General features: G+C 42.4%; 1 protein-coding gene across 22 annotated transcripts in view; it reads right to left on the bottom strand.

Annotated features, from left to right (window-relative positions):
* The window catches only part of LOC138676110 (mucin-19), a 769,116-nt gene that overhangs the window by 653,760 nt on the left and 98,916 nt on the right, over positions 1–16,440 (bottom strand). For 20 of the 22 annotated variants that reach the window (XM_069765013.1, XM_069765031.1, XM_069765021.1 and 17 more), the window contains 2 exons: positions 8,964–8,987; positions 3,688–3,723 (listed from right to left, as the gene is read on the bottom strand). In XM_069765013.1, coding sequence (XP_069621114.1) covers positions 3,688–3,723; positions 8,964–8,987 — 60 coding nt within the window. The remainder of the gene's footprint in view (positions 1–3,687; positions 3,724–8,963; positions 8,988–16,440) is intronic. The other 2 variants (XM_069765023.1, XM_069765030.1) reach the window with 1 other exon arrangement.

The following is a 16,440-nucleotide window of genomic DNA, read 5'->3' as shown; positions in this document are numbered from 1 at the left end:
AGTAGTTGTTGGAAACTACGCTGCATTAGGCCTACAAATTGGGTATGGGGTGTAGAGAGATGGTGTGTTCCACTCCAAGGTGTTCTCCAGGTTGCCTTTCCTGAGCTTCAATCTTCATGCTCTCGTTTAGTAGTTGTTGGAAACTACGCTGCATTAGGCCTACAAATTGGGTATGGGGTGTAGAGAGATGGTGTGTTCCACTCCAAGGTGTTCTCCAGGTTGCCTTTCCTGAGCTTCAATCTTCATGCTCTCGTTTAGTAGTTGTTGGAAACTACGCTGCATTAGGCCTACAAATTGGGTATGGGGTGTATAGAGATGGTGTGTTCCCCTCCAAGGTGTTCTCCAGGTTGCCTTTCCTGAGCTTCAATCTTCATGCTCTCGTTTAGTAGTTGTTGGAAACTACGCTGCATTAGGCCTACAAATTGGGCATGGGGTGTAGAGAGATGGTGTGTTCCACTCCAAGGTGTTCTCCAGGTTGCCTTTCCTGAGCTTCAATCTTCATGCTCTCATTAAATTGTAGTTAAATGGAACAACTGCATTTGGCGTACTAGTTGGTTTGGGGCCAAGGTGTTCCCCAGGTTTCGTCCACATTGCTTCGGTCTTCCGACTCTCGTTTAGTAGTTGTAGAAAACTACACTGCATTAGGCCTACAAATTGGGTATGGGGTGTAGAGAGACGGTGTGTTACACTCCAAGGTGTTCCCCAGGTTTCGTCCACATTGCTTCGATCTTCCGACTCTCGTTTAGTAGTTGTTGAAAACTACACTGCATTAGGCCTACAAATTGGGTATGGGGTGTAGAGAGATGGTGTGTTCCACTCCAAGGTGTTCTCCAGGTTGCCTTTCCTGAACTTCTATCTTCAGGCTCTCATTAAATTGTAGTTAAATGGAACAACTGCATTTGGCGTACTAGTTGGTTTGGGGCCCACTATCGGTGTCTGCCACTCCTTGCTGTTCTCCTGGTTTCCTGTCCTGAAATTCCATTTTCAGGCTCTTGTTAAGTAGTTGTTAATGTTAGACTGCATTTGGCCTACTAGTTGGGTTGGGGCCTACTATCGGTGTCTGCCACTCCTTGCTGTTCTCCTCAACTGAACAAAGCTGGGCCGCCTGTTTACTACGGTTGCCAATTTTGAACTGCATGTCGACTACTTACTGATTTGGGCCTACTCTCTGTGTCAGCCTCTCATTCCAGTTGTCCTCCACTGCAATTCCCCCTGGTTAGTCCTGTGTTACCAATTTTGAACTGCATTTAGCCCACTTTATTCTTTGGGCCTATATCTGTGTTTCCTCCTCATCCTGCCCACTGCCCAGCCAGTGATAGATGAGTCTGCTGGTACATTGACCCATAACGCAAAATTCCCCGTGCACGCTACACAGCAAGATTGTGACCCTGCTGAAAGTCAGGTTCCTCTTCCCGCATACCATACCACCTTACACGGGGACAAAGAGGAAGGTGCAGATGAAAGTGCAGGTTCCTTCATCAGGTGGGGGGAGGAATACTAGTTGGCGACGTCACTGGCACAGGGCCTCTCATAGTACGCAAAAGTGTTGCTGCCGGTGGGAGGCGCCCCCGCCGTGCAAACACACCGCTGTACTTTGAGGGGCCCTGTGCCAGTGCCAATGCCAACGAGTGGGCCCCCCCTGCTTGCTCAGGATCACAGCACTTGCAAAGTTTAAATACTTACCTCTCCCTGCTCCACTGCCGTGACGTGGTCCAGATTTACTGGGCCCACTAATTACTTGAACCAGCCCTACCCCCCACAACTTTAGCCAAATGAACCCCAATTTCAAATGCCTTCCAATTATTTTAAGGTAAATTACGATTGACAAGCTTCTTTAACAAGAATGGATGTTTTTGCCATTAAAATGGGCAGTGTAGGTGTTTTCCTGGCCTCCACTCACTGCCGACTATGCTCCCCCATTGACTTGCATTGGGTTTCGTGTTTCGGGCGATACCCGACTTTTCGCGATAATCGGCCGATTCCACTCGACTCGACTTCTAAGATAGTCGGGTTTCGCGAAACACGGCTCGACTCTAAAAAGGTCAAGGTCGCTCAACCCTACTGGTGACCCTTGCTAAGGCCAGAGGTGCAGAGAGAATTTACGTTATGACTCCTGATTCATGAAGAGGCGTGAGCCTTTTTATTGAATTGGGAGCATCTGACTCCTGCACACCCCCTCATCAAGCGAATAAAGTTTTAATGAAGTGAGGCCTACGTATATTATGTTTACCGAGGTTGTGCGCTTTGTGTACTGAACATGGAGCGGGTTCTCCTCCTGAGTCCACTTTATACACTGACACCCGACATGTGACATACATGTAGATCTCATGTCAGTATGGCATTAACCTCCTTTTTATTTATTCATTTTACTTTACCTTTCTACCTTTTTGCTTCTTTCCTAAGTAATTTTATGTTCACATCTGAATCGGATACTCCATTCTGCTAGGCATTTTATTGTCCTGTCAAAATGATTGGCACCTCAGAGGAATCCATGGGTTTTGTGATTTGGAAATGATATCTGCTGTGCCACAGATTAGGCTATAATTTCTGTTGTAGATGGTAACCCCAACAGTAGTGTGGATGAAGCCTAAACCGGCAGTTGGGTGTTCATAAATAAAGAGTAAACACACTAAATAATAACATAGTAACATAGTAACATAGTTAGTAAGGCCGAAAAAAGACATTTGTCCATCCAGTTCAGCCTATATTCCATCATAATAAATCCCCAGATCTACGTCCTTCTACAGAACCTAATTGTATGATACAATATTGTTCTGCTCCAGGAAGACATCCAGGCCTCTCTTGAACCCCTCGACTGAGTTCGCCATCACCACCTCCTCAGGCAAGCAATTCCAGATTCTCACTGCCCTAACAGTAAAGAATCCTCTTCTATGTTGGTGGAAAAACCTTCTCTCCTCCAGACGCAAAGAATGCCCCCTTGTGCCCGTCACCTTCCTTGGTATAAACAGATCCTCAGCGAGATATTTGTATTGTCCCCTTATATACTTATACATGGTTATTAGATCGCCCCTCAGTCGTCTTTTTTCTAGACTAAATAATCCTAATTTCGCTAATCTATCTGGGTATTGTAGTTCTCCCATCCCCTTTATTAATTTTGTTGCCCTCCTTTGTACTCTCTCTAGTTCCATTATATCCTTCCTGAGCACCGGTGCCCAAAACTGGACACAGTACTCCATGTGCGGTCTAACTAGGGATTTGTACAGAGGCAGTATAATGCTCTCATCATGTGTATCCAGACCTTTTTAATGCACCCCATGATCCTGTTTGCCTTGGCAGCTGCTGCCTGGCACTGGCTGCTCCAGGTAAGTTTATCATTAACTAGGATCCCCAAGTCCTTCTCCCTGTCAGATTTACCCAGTGGTTTCCCATTCAGTGTGTAATGGTGACATTGATTCCTTCTTCCCATGTGTATAACCTTACATTTATCATTGTTAAACCTCATCTGCCACCTTTCAGCCCAAGTTTCCAACTTATCCAGATCCATCTGTAGCAGAATACTATCTTCTCTTGTATTAACTGCTTTACATAGTTTTGTATCATCTGCAAATGATAGGTATTCTATTATTTAAAGTTTCGCAGTAGAGAATATACTGTAAATAGATAGATAGATAGATAGATAGATAGATAGATAGATAGATAGATAGATAGATAGATGTTATGACATACCTGATTTATCTCGATTATCATGCTTAGCTTTCTTTTCTATTTAAATGATAATACAAGTGTTGAAGCAATGTATGAATAAGTCAAGTTAACAATTTATTTTAACATATTTACATATTTATATGGTTTTGCGTCAACATTGTCGGAATCTTTGTACAGACCAAACTTGTTAGAAAATGCCTTGATAATAAGATCACTAATGAATCCCTTCTAGAACTCTCCGTTGTAATCTATGGGGAAATCTAGAAATGTTTGAATTCATGGAGGCACCATCAGAAGGAAAATAAATGGGGTTGCTACCATCACAAGTTACAGGGAATATGGAATTACATGTTGACTGCAGGGGTCCCATAATTGACCCAAGAATTTATTGATCGCTTATGTAATACTTTGAAATACATAGCATTCCAAGGTTTGATTGCTTGTCAGCAGGGCCACCATCAGCGCATTACTGCCCTGACTGGTGTATGGAGCCCGGTGGGCAGAGGGGGCCCACATCTGGCCACATCTCATCTGCCCATCAGGCCTGGGCCCCCGCAGCAGGCTTGTGACAGTACTGAGATGCAGGTTCAGTTACTCTATTGCCTCGCGGGCTGTGCGGGACCACAATGCAGTAGTTAAAGCCGCCAGTCAATCGGTGGCTGGCAGCTGACGTCAGCGTGCATGTTGCTGGCGTATGACGTCATTGTCATTCGCTGGTGAGTCTGCACTGAAATGCCTGGAATGGACGTCGGCGCTGGAGCGTGGCCAGGTAAGGAGAAAGGTGTTTTTTTGTATTTTACTGAATGCAGCAAGCCTGGGGCAGATTGGAAACACGGGGCAGTATGGGAGACATGGGAGCTTGATGGAGATACAGGGAGCCTGAATGGAAACACAGGGGGCAGGAATGGAAACACAGGGGGCAGGAATGAAAACACAGGGGGCAGGAATGAAAACACCGGGGGCAGGAATGAAAACAACACAGGGGGCAGGATGGAGACAGGGGCAGAATGTGAGACACAGGGGGCAGAATGTGAGACACTGGGGAAGAATGTGAGACACGGGGGAAGAATGTGAGACACAGGGGGCAGAATGTGAGACACGGGGGTAGAATGTGAGACACAGGGGGCAGAATGTGAGACACGGGGGAAGAATGTGAGACACAGGGGGCAGAATGTGAGACACGGGGGAAGAATGTGAGACACAGGGGGCAGAATGTGAGACACGGGGGTAGAATGTGAGACACAGGGGGCAGAATGTGAGACACTGGGGAAGAATGTGAGACACAGGTGTGCAGAATGTGAGACACGGGGGAAGAATGTGAGACACAGGGGGCAGAATGTGAGACACAGGGGTAGAATGTGAGACACAGAGGGCAGAATGTGAGACACGGGGGAAGAATGTGAGACACTGGGGCAGAATGTGAGACACGGTGGCCAGCATTGGGGTCATATGTCCCCTGGGACTCTTGATGGTGGGAGGAAAGAGGCCCAACCTCTTGGCTACTGAGACTGAACCGTGTGGAAGACTTCGTGGTGCTGCTTATCAACACACTGAAGCCTTTGTCTGCCATCCAACCCACAACATCCTGGCAATTGTCTGGGTTCATCAGTGGTGTACCACGCTGACCACATTTTGTCAGGAAACTAGAATGAGATTCAGTCACCTTCTGATCTGTAACACGGCTTTGGTGGAAACCACCACATCCATGTCCCTTAACATCACCCTTTCTCATATTGAATGCTTTATGCTTATGAAAAAAAAAATTCCTGGCTTTATTTTTAACAAGTACCCTCACAGAGGTGTTATGTACAAATTCAATATATCTAGCAATGCGTGGCAATTTTTTTTTTAAATATCAGCTTTATTACACATGGCAACAACAGACTAGTCTAATAAATATTTTTGCATATCTCTGCAGGCTTTGCGCCAGTAGCACAACTGCTAGATAAAGATACGCTATTTATTAATCCAATAGAAAATGTGTAGGCTTGTGCAGATTGGTCAATTGCACTCCTGTCTCTTTCTCTTGAGGAGGCTGCTTCCAAGTAAAGTGAGACTTGTACATGTTTCTGACATGGGTTTCAGACCTGACAGACCGACCACAATACAGGCCCTCATTTGCATACACTGTATTCAGAATTTATTTCTAATGCTTTTGGTGTCTGGTAGAATCCAATTTACTGACACTGATCATACAGCTCCCTATCTCCTGTATTATATTCACCAGACAGTGGCTTTACCCGCTATGACAGTTGTTCCATTGGGATCTGGTGACAAAAATGAACTGAAGAGCTTACAAAAAAGCAGGTTTCACAGCACCTGCTGGCCCTCTGCATATTGTAAGTGAGGTCCGCATGACATGGTAGTGGCCATGGTCGTGGTAGCGGGCAAAGACCAAAATTCAAATGGGCATGTTTGAAATGGCATTGTAAAGGGATGGGGTATGTGTATTTCACTATCTGGTTAACTATTTGGCATGAGGGAGGGACCTCCCAAATGTAGGAGTGAGAGCTCTCCCAAATGTATGATACAGGGCCACCTGAGGGCCCTTACCAAACTCAGGTTTCATGGCACCTGCTGGCACTCTGCTAATTGTCAGTGAGGGCTGTATAATGACATGGTGGTGGTGGCGTACATGGACAGATTTGAAATGGCATTGTAAAGGGATGGGAAATGTAGGAGTGAGAGCCCTCACAAATGTTAAAGGAATGGAGAAAAATGGACCATACAATTTGTTGTACAATTTCTCCTGAGTACACTGATACCCTATATGTGGTCGAAAACTACTTTTGAGGCACAGTGCAAAGCTTAGATAGGAAGAAGCGCCATATTGGAGTTGAGATTTTGCTGGAATGGTTTAAGGATGCCATATCATACTGGCAAAGCCACTGAGGTGTAAGAACAGCAGAAAACCCCCATAAAAGTGACATCATTTTACAAACTACATCTGCCAATGAATACATCTAGGGGTGCAGTGAGCATGTCGAATCCATGTGTGCCTCACAGAAAATTATACCAGTGAGCAGTGAAGAAAGAATAATTAAATTTTTGCAGTAAAAATGCTGTTTTAGCCACAATTTTTTTAGTTTTATAAGGGCTAATAGGAAAAAATGGTCCTCAGAGTTTGTTGCACAATTTCTCCTGAGTGCACCAATACCCTAAATGTAATCAGGAACTATTTTTGAGGCACAATGCAATACTCAGAAGGGAAGGAGTGCCATAATTTAGTGCAGATTTTACTTCTATGATTGCCATGACCTGCTGGGTGAGTGGACTTTCAGGGGCCTATAAATTGGAATTTCCCCAAAAGGGATACCATTTTTAAAGCTGCACCCCTCAAATACTTTAATACTGTTGTTGAGAAATGTTTTAACCCTTCGATTACTGCACAGGAATTAATGTAAAGTGGAATGAAAAAAATATGTTAACTCTAATTTTTGCTTTAACCCCAAATTTCTCACTGTTGCAAGAGATAACACCAAAAAGTGAACCCAACAGTCAATTAGACACTTTCTTACGAGTGCGACGATTCCCTACATGTTGTCAAAAAGTTTTGTTTGGACAAACGGCAGGGCTTAGAAAGAAAGGAGCAATATTTGAATTTTGGAACATAAATTGGATGAAATAGATTGTGGGCGACATGTGACATTTTCAGGGCCCCTAAGGTGACCTAACAGCAGAAACCCCCACAACTAACCCCATTATTAGAAACTACACCCCTCAACGATTTTATTCAGGGGTATAGTAAGGATTTTGAAATCAAAGGTACTACATAGAATTTAATAACATTAGGTTGTCAAAATGAACATGTAGTCTTTACTGTTTAGCTCAATTGCTTGCATATCAAGTTTGCATCAGGTGCTTCGGTATGCATCAAGGATCGCAAGTGCTCGAGTGATATGCTTGGGTATCCGCCCCACATTTTTTGTGGCTGTTAGACCCCCAAAATAAACATGCAGGGTTTGCATACCCTAGAATCTGACACAAACTTGAGTAGCGATCACTTGTGCTCAATGCTAGTCATCATATCGTCTTCATTTTTTTTACTTTTGAAAAAAAAACAACCCTAACCTCAACCCTATCCTTAAACCTAACCCCAACCATAAGCTCAACCCTAATCCTAAATCTGAGCCCAAACGTAACCCTAAGTCCAACCCTATCCCTAAGCCCCTAACACCAGGGGATGATATACTAATTATTGACTTTTCATCTCTGTGATAGGGTCTGTCACAGTGATGAAAAGGAACCAATATGAAAAATACCTGCTGTTGCCATGTGCTGGCCAGCAGATCTCAGCAAGAGCACTGGGCATGCGCCCGCCATTTCTTTTCAGGAAGAGGAGGCGAAGGGTTCGGGGACTGAGTAGGAGGGCCTGGGGAATGGTTGAGGTACCAGAGGCAGGCTTTGGGACATCATTTCTTTCTCCTCTGACATGTTTATCATGTCAGAAGAAAGAGAAATTATTTTAATAGTGGGTACACTTTTTTTTTACGTGATCGTCGCTATGTATTGAATAACGGCGATCACGTGATCGGGAAACAGAAAATATCTGGACCTGATCATGTTCTCCAAGGTCTCAGTGAGACTCTGGAAAATTTCAGAATCTGGGAGGCGCTATAGGCTTATTCTCGAATAAGGGGAAAAAAGCCCTTAGTGGCCGCCATTTTAATGTGTATCAGTGGTTGTTAAGGAGTTAAAGTACAACTGTTTGTTCATTTCTATTGTTTCATAAACCAATAGTAAACCTGAAGTTAAGAAACTGTAATATATACTGTATTAATAGAGAAATCTGCGTTTTTCTCCTCCAGGACTGATCTTTCCTTCTTAAAATTCTCAATTCAAATTCACAGATAAAATCTGTCTTCACTGAATAATCTAAATTTTAAAGATTTCACCAGTAAATTGAGAGTGAAAGATCAGTTTAGGAGGAAAAAAAGCTGTATTAATAGAGAAATCTGCTTCTTTCTACTCCGGGACTGATATTTCATTCTTAAAATTCTCAATTCAAATTCAGAGGCAAAAATATGTGTTCGGTGAATACAGACTTTCAGCAGAATGTCTGCTTTCTCATCAATAGGAAAATCTGTCTTCACTGAATAATCTAAATTTTAAAGATTTTACCAGTAAATTGAGAGTGAAAGATCAGTTCAGGAGGATAAAAAAAGCCAATTTCTTATTTTCACATGTAATTTGAATTTATTGGATAAAAATTATAATAACAGTTACGCTTTAATATTACTTGAAATTGAACAGTAGTGTACATAGATTTTTTTAAATGCCTAAAGGCAGATGCTTACCTTCTTCTTCATCAGAACCAGAACCTTTTAAATAAATGGTAGATAGTATAAAAAATTAATTAACATTTTGATCTTCATTAAGAACATGGAATTACTTAAATTATTACTTTAAATTATTTTATTCACAATGGAAAAGGATTTCAACTATGATTTTTACAACAAACACAATAATTTTTTTACCATACTAGTTAGGGTCTACACTCCATGTCATTTCTGGAAAAGGGGTTAAAGGATAATACCCAAAATTGTAAATCTTCCCTATCCATAGGATGCGGAGTAACTTACTGGTGGCTGAGGGTCCAACTGCTCAGACATCCAGTTATCCTGAGATGGGGCTGTAGATCCCACAAACTAGGTTCTGTTGTCTCCTTTTCAATATATGGAGCCAGAGAACTTTATGAAGTAGGAATGTAGTTTATTGGCAACGCGTTTCGAAGTTACACCAAAACTTCTTCATGACAATCCATACCTGTGGCTTGCCATGAAGAAGACATTTTGGTGTAACTTTGAAACGCGAGAATATTGAACAATATTCCTACTTCATCATGTTCCATGGCTCCATAAGTCCATTTGCACCGCAGGTTTAACCCCTTCTCTTCCTCCAGCATTCTTCTCTCCATCTTATCTGTGGCAGCAGTTTTATAAGGTATCATCTTTGGTTGTGGACACACAACTATATCAGGTGAGCAATTTCTCATCTACCATCATAATTGTCATCCTGGATAAGACCCTATTGTGCTTTTTGTCCTTCTAGTTATATACTGCGAACTCTCCTTTTGCATGTAGCAGAGGTGCACATGCTCAAATTGTGCTCCATTCATTGTCTATTGTACTGCCAAAAAAAAGAGAGCACTTTATTCGCCTATCAGATTTAATTATTGGTAAGTATTTTAGTCCAGTCTATGGAACTCTGGTAGAAAGCGGAGTGCAGAGTTCTGCTCTTTCATTAATCCCATGTAGCGATCAAACCAACTCCCCCTGAGGAAGCGGTAACAATCAAACGCGAAACAAGCGTTGGGGTACGTGACTCAGGATCAAGACGGGACTCTCTCACACATATGGGTAATTTGCTCACTTGTTCCATTCTACGTGTTATAATCGGTATATCTATGGTATGTGGCAATCTTAAGAACATGGCTAATGTGATTATACCACTTGGTTTGATCGCTACACACCAGACCTAGCAGTGCTCATGTGTGGGTAGTACTCCTTTCCCCTTTTTTTTACTCATGATTTAAAATACTGTTTACTATACTTACCTTGGTCCTGTCCTGTCTTGATGTATTCATGGATGTAGTTGCAATGCTTTTTATAAACTATTAATCACGGTATATTATACTTATGCTCATGTAATGGATTTTTTCAATAAATGTAAATTTTTGTGAACTTTTTTGGCCAGTTTTGACTCTCGTTTCTCCGGTAATATTACAAGGTTAGAGGAGGTTGGGATTTTATAAATCTGTGAAATTTGCATAATCTGGCCTTTCCTAATAATGATTGTGAACAATCCATAACTCTAAAAGTCTAATTAAGGTTTGAAACCTTGATCAAAGTTATCTGAGCATACAAACCTCCAAGGGTGGCCAAACTTTTGCATTGGCCCATTTTCTTTTTTGTAATTTGTAAAATGTAAAAGTTGAAAATATATATATTTTTTCCTAAAATGCAAAGGAAATGTGTCATCTTTAACTTTTGGCCTTTTAGAGATCATTTTATCTTCAACTTGCTTAACTGTTCACAATAACAGTATTTTTGACCAAGGGTGCCCAAACTTTTACATGCCACTGTAGATAGATAGATAGATAGATAGATAGATAGATAGATAGATAGATAGTGTAAGATGGCCGCCAGACATGTCCTTGACGGGAGATATGTGTCATTGTGACTGTTAGCTGCGATGATGTGAGCTCGGAAGTATGCTCTAGCACCTATAGTGCTGAGAGAGTTATTTGGGCCATTCCAGGGCCAGGCTTTACGAGCAGTAATAATAGATGGGTGGGAATGACAGCTCACATATCCCAACCTCAGGGGCGTGGTTTGGCAGATAAAATGGAGGCCGAGTCTCTCATTCAGGGTCTGTGGCTGGAGTTGTGGAGCCCTCTAGTGTGTGTTGTTAAAGACACTGACCTGAGTAGGTGGAATCGCAGGGCTATGTGGACTATTTTCCTGCAGTTCGTGTTTACCTTCAGTGTGTGTTGCTAAAGGCACTGACCTGAGTGAGCAGACACGCAATACAATATGGATTTCTTTTCAGTTTGTTTTCACTTTATGCCAGAAGAGGCTCTATTTTGTTTTGCCTCCCGGAGCGGTTTATGAAGTGAAAGAAACTTGCCTGGACTATTGCATGGAAACCGCCTCCTGTGCCTACCTCACATGCAGCTGAGTGAATACAAACCTCTACAAACCTTGTCTTTCTTTCCTATGGTAAAATTATAACAGAAGTCTTGAAGAAGCTTTAGAATAAGACAGGTCACTTTTTAAGTCTATAATTACATTTTCATATTTTTATGACTACTAATTCATCAAATACATTTTCCAGAATTCTGGAGTAAATTGTTGTGAAAAGTTGAAAAAAGTATTTTGCAATTATTGTGTTATTGTAATAAGAAGCATTGATATTCCTGAAGAGCCCATGCAGAATGTGCCATTAATGAGGAGACTGCCATCTACTGGCAAGGTGAAATGAAGCGGAACCAAATTGTGCAGGAAGATTTGCAGGGGTGTAATCATTGGAACTTGATCAAGTGACCCACAGGAAGGACTTCCTTTATTTAAAAGCCCTGTGCATCAAACCACAGGTGGATTTGGTACCTGGGAAGAGAGTGCAGCAGATGTGCACCAGAGACGCTGCTGAGACCAGCATGACAGGCCTCAGCACAAAGTCTACACAACCAAGGTGCCGGTTACCATATGGCCGGTCAGGATTCCCCTCAGGAGAACTCCAAGTTCTGCCTACACTGGTCAGGACTAGCATCCACGCTCTGGGCTGGTCAAGCCTCCGAGACCTGGCGTCGACTGCCAAGAGCCTAGTTCTCTCTGACCCGAGCCTAAAGGATGTCAGCCGACATCAAGCCAAGAAAATCTGCAAGGAGACTGCAACAGGGGAGGCATGCCTCCAATTGCGGTGGAACAACACTAGTGAGCAGGGCCGTCACTTCCAGCTATACCCTACAGTACCAGGGTTGGCTTGGACTAGGACAACAGGTTGGGAGGGGGCCGGTTGGTGCATTGCAAGCGCAACGTGTGTTAATAAACTACATCAAAGAGAGACTTGCGGCCCAGCGGGAAAACCAGGTGACCCTTCCTTGCTAAGGCAAGAGCTGCAGAGAGAATTTACGCGGTGACTCCTGATTCATGAAAAGGCGTGAGTCTTTTTATTGAATCGGGAGCATCTGACTCCTGCACGCCCCCTCATCAAATGAATAAAGTCTTGATGAATCGAGGCCTACGTATATTATGTTTAACGAGGTTGTGCGCTTTGTGTACTGAGCATGGAGCAGGTTCTCCACCTGAGCCCACTTTATACATCGACACCTGACAGGTGACATGTCATGATCCAGGCTGGGGTTTTTCTTGTTATTCTCTCCTCGGTCTGGTCATGCGGGAGTTAACCTTCTCTGCCTCGTTCTGGATTTGTTGTGGCTACTTCAGTCTGCTGTGGCCTGCAGACCAATGTCAGTGATAGTTCATGCTCCCAGGATAGAGCAGCTGACCCCTTGATACCGTATTTTGTCCTCTGACCATTTGCTCTGTTCCCGTGTTCGCTCCCTGTGCTTGGACCTCTTGGTATCTGACCCGACTTGTCTTCTGACCTGTTTTACTGTCTCACGTCTCGGTTATCTCTGGTCCCGTCGGGCTCTGACTTCTGGCTTGTATTTGACCACGTGTATTGCTGTGACCTCTGGTACTTCTGTTCCTGACTGTTGCTTTTCAGCCCATCTGACTACTTTTTTTGCCACCTGGTGTCAGCCTGTGCTGCTGCCCAGTAGTGCTGCGCTGTGTGTGCAACCTTTCTTCCCTCACCAGCATCCCCTGGTGGAGGTTGCGCTATACTGCACTGCAGCAGCATTACATGACATACATTTAGATCTCATATCAGTATTTATTTATTTTTAGTTATTCATTTTACTTTGCCTTTTGACCTTTTTGCTTCTTTCCTGAGTGAGTTCACATCTATATCGGATACTCTATTCTGCTATGATTTTTTGTTCATGTCAAAGTGATTGGAAAGTCAGAGGAATCCATGGGTTTTGTCACTTGCTAATGATATATGTTATGCCACAGATTAGGCCATAATTTCTGTTGTAAATAGTAACCCCAACAGTAGTGTGGATGAAGCCTAAACTGGCAGTTGGGTGTTCAAAAATAAAGAGTAAAAACTAAATAATAATAAGTATGATATTAACCGCTTCATGACCCGGGGTATTTTCGTTTTTTTGTTTTCGTTTTTCACTCCCCTCCTTCCCAGAGCCATAACTTTTTTATATTTTCGTCAATATGGCCATGTGAGGGCTGATTTTTTTGTGGGCCGAGCAGTACTTTTGAACTATATCATTGGTTTTAGCATATCATGCACAAGAAAACGGGAAAAAAATTCCAAGTGCGGTGAAATTGCAAAAAAAGTGCAATCCCACACAAGTTATTTGATTGGCTTTTTTGCTAGGTTCACTAAATGCTAAAACTTACCTGCCATTTTGATTCTCATTACGAGTTCATAGACACCAAATATGTCTCGGTTATATTTTATCTAAGAGGAGAAAAAAAATTCCAAACTTTGCTAAAAAAAATAAAATAAAATTGCGCCATTTTCTGATACACGTGAACAAAAAAAAAAGAGAGAAAAGGACTACCGAAAAGCCCGCACACTACACCAAATAATATATGAAATTTTTATTGGGTACACCAAAAACAGCAAAAAACACATATAAAACATAAGTAAAAGCAGCACAAGAGCACCCCACTCATGGACCCCCTACAAATACATGATTAATGACAAAATGATAAATGCAAAATAGCCAAGTATATGGATATAAATATATAATAGTCATCAAAAACATGTAGACAAATGCAAATGCATGTGGAATGGCAAATATACACGACCTCCTAAAATGACCTTGTAACATAACAGAAACACAGCCACAGGTAATTTAGTGGCTAATATGTATCCTACTCAGACCAATATAAACCTATAATAGGAAATTGGTCATGCTCTGAAATACTCCGAAGGGCAAGACACCATAGCCCATAGAAGGCCAGTAACCAGGCCGGCACAGATAGAGAAATGTATGACACGGCCCTAGTCACGTGTGCACCTAAAGTAGCACAGAGCCAAATATATAGGCCATAGGAAAAGTATGACTCGCAGGCCAACAAAGGAGGGAAATACCAACCAGGATCTTCCCCTGACGAAGCCATACGGGTTACGGCGATACGCGTTGGGTCGCGCCCCGCTCCCATTTTCATCTGGGGCCCCCTCCTGGTTGGTATTTCCCTCTATCTGTGCCGGCCTGGTTTCTGGCCTTCTATGGGCTATGGTGGCTTGCCCTTCGGAGTATTTCAGAGCATGACCAATTTCCTATTATAGGTTTATATTGGTCTGAGTAGGATACATATTAGCCACTAAATTACCTGTGGCTGTGTCTCTGTTATGTTACATGGTCATTTTAGGAGGTCGTGTATATTTGCCATTCCACATGCATTTGCATTTGTCTACATGTTTTGATGACTATTATATATTTATATCCATATTCTTGGCTATTTTGCATTTATCATTTTGTCATTAATCATGTATTTGTAGGGGGTCCATGAGTGGGGTGCTCTTGTGCTGCTTTTACTTATGTTTTATATGTGTTTTTTGCTGTTTTTGGTGTACCCAATAAAAATTTCATATATTATTTGGTGTAGTGTGCGGGCTTTTCGGTAGTCCTTTTCTCTCTTTTTTTTTGTTCATGTGGCTTTTTACTACCGGCCTTTTGGCACCTCCCTGTTATTTTATTTACAGTTGTGCGCCTTATTTCCTTCTTTGATTTTCTGATACACGTAGCATCTCCTTTTTTCATGATCTGGGGTCGGGTGAGAGCTTATTTTTTGTGCATCAAGCTGACGTTTTTAACGATACCATTTTGGTGCAGATACGATCTTTTGATCGCCCGTTATTGCATTTTAGTTCAATGTCGCGGAGACCAAAAAAATGTAATTCTGTTGTTTCAAATTTTTTTCTTGCCACGCCATTTAGCGATCAGGTTAATCCTTTTTTATTGATAGATCAGGCGATTCTGAATGCGGTGATACCAAATATGTGTATGTTTCATTTGTTTTTTATTGTTTTATTTTGAATGGGGTGAAAGGGGGTGATTTAAATTTTTATATTTTTTTATTTTTTCATATTTTTTAAAACTTTTTTTTAACTTTTGCTATGCTTCAAAAGCCTCCATGGGAGGCTAGAAGCTGGCACAACTCGATCGGCTCTGCTACATAGGAACGATCATCAGATCGTTCCTATGTAGCTGAATTCCTGCATTGCTATGAGCGCCGACCACAGGGTGGCACTCATAGCAATCCGGCATCAACAACCATAGAGGTCTCAAAAAGACCTCTGGTTGTTATGCCGACGCATCGCTGATCCCCGATCATGTGACAGGGGTCAGCGATGCGAGCATTTCCTGCCCGATGGCTGGAAGCGCTAGTTAAATGCTGCTGTCAGGGTTTGACAGCGGCATTTAACTAGTTAATAGCAGCGGGTGAATCGCAATTCCACCCGCCGCTATTGTGGGCACATGTCAGCTGTTCAAAACAGCTGACATGTCCCGGCTTTGTTGCGGGCTCACCACCGGAGCCTGCATCGAAGCAGGGGATCTGCCCTCGGACGTACTATCCTGTCCGAGGTCAGAAAAGGGTTAAAGTTTCACAGTAGAGAATATACTGTCATTTGCAAATGTTATATGCTATGCCACAGATTAGGCTATTTCTGTTGTAGATGGTAACCCCAACAGTAGTGGTGATGAAGCCTAAACCGGCACTTGGGTGTTCATAAATTAAGAGTAAACACACTAAATAATGATAGGTATTCTATTACTTAAAGATAGATAGATAGATAGATAGATAGATAGATAGTTACACTATAGCTGATAACTTGCTGCATCAGCCACGATCAGTGTTGGCACCGTCCAAATCTGTTTAACCCCTTAGATGCTGCTGTCAATAGTGACTATATCATATAAATGGTTAGCATAGTATGGGGGCTCTTCTTTATCCCCATCGGCAGCCTGAGATCATTATTGTGTAGTCCTGTTGTTGGCCATTCACGACCAAATGGCAGCCTTAGAGTTTATCGGCTGTAATAACATGTTCAGACATTAGCAACATTTAGGTGGTAAAAAAAAATACTTTTTCATTCCTGTCATGTCACTTTGTATTAATTCCCGAATAGCACCTGAAGAGTTAATAAACTACCTGACAGCAGTTTTCAGTATTTCAA

This window comes from Ranitomeya imitator, chromosome 4, assembly GCF_032444005.1.
Source record: "Ranitomeya imitator isolate aRanImi1 chromosome 4, aRanImi1.pri, whole genome shotgun sequence".
Lineage (NCBI taxonomy): Eukaryota > Metazoa > Chordata > Amphibia > Anura > Dendrobatidae > Ranitomeya > Ranitomeya imitator.
Note: the sequence above shows the minus strand (reverse complement) of the source record. Positions and strands in the feature narration are given on the sequence as shown.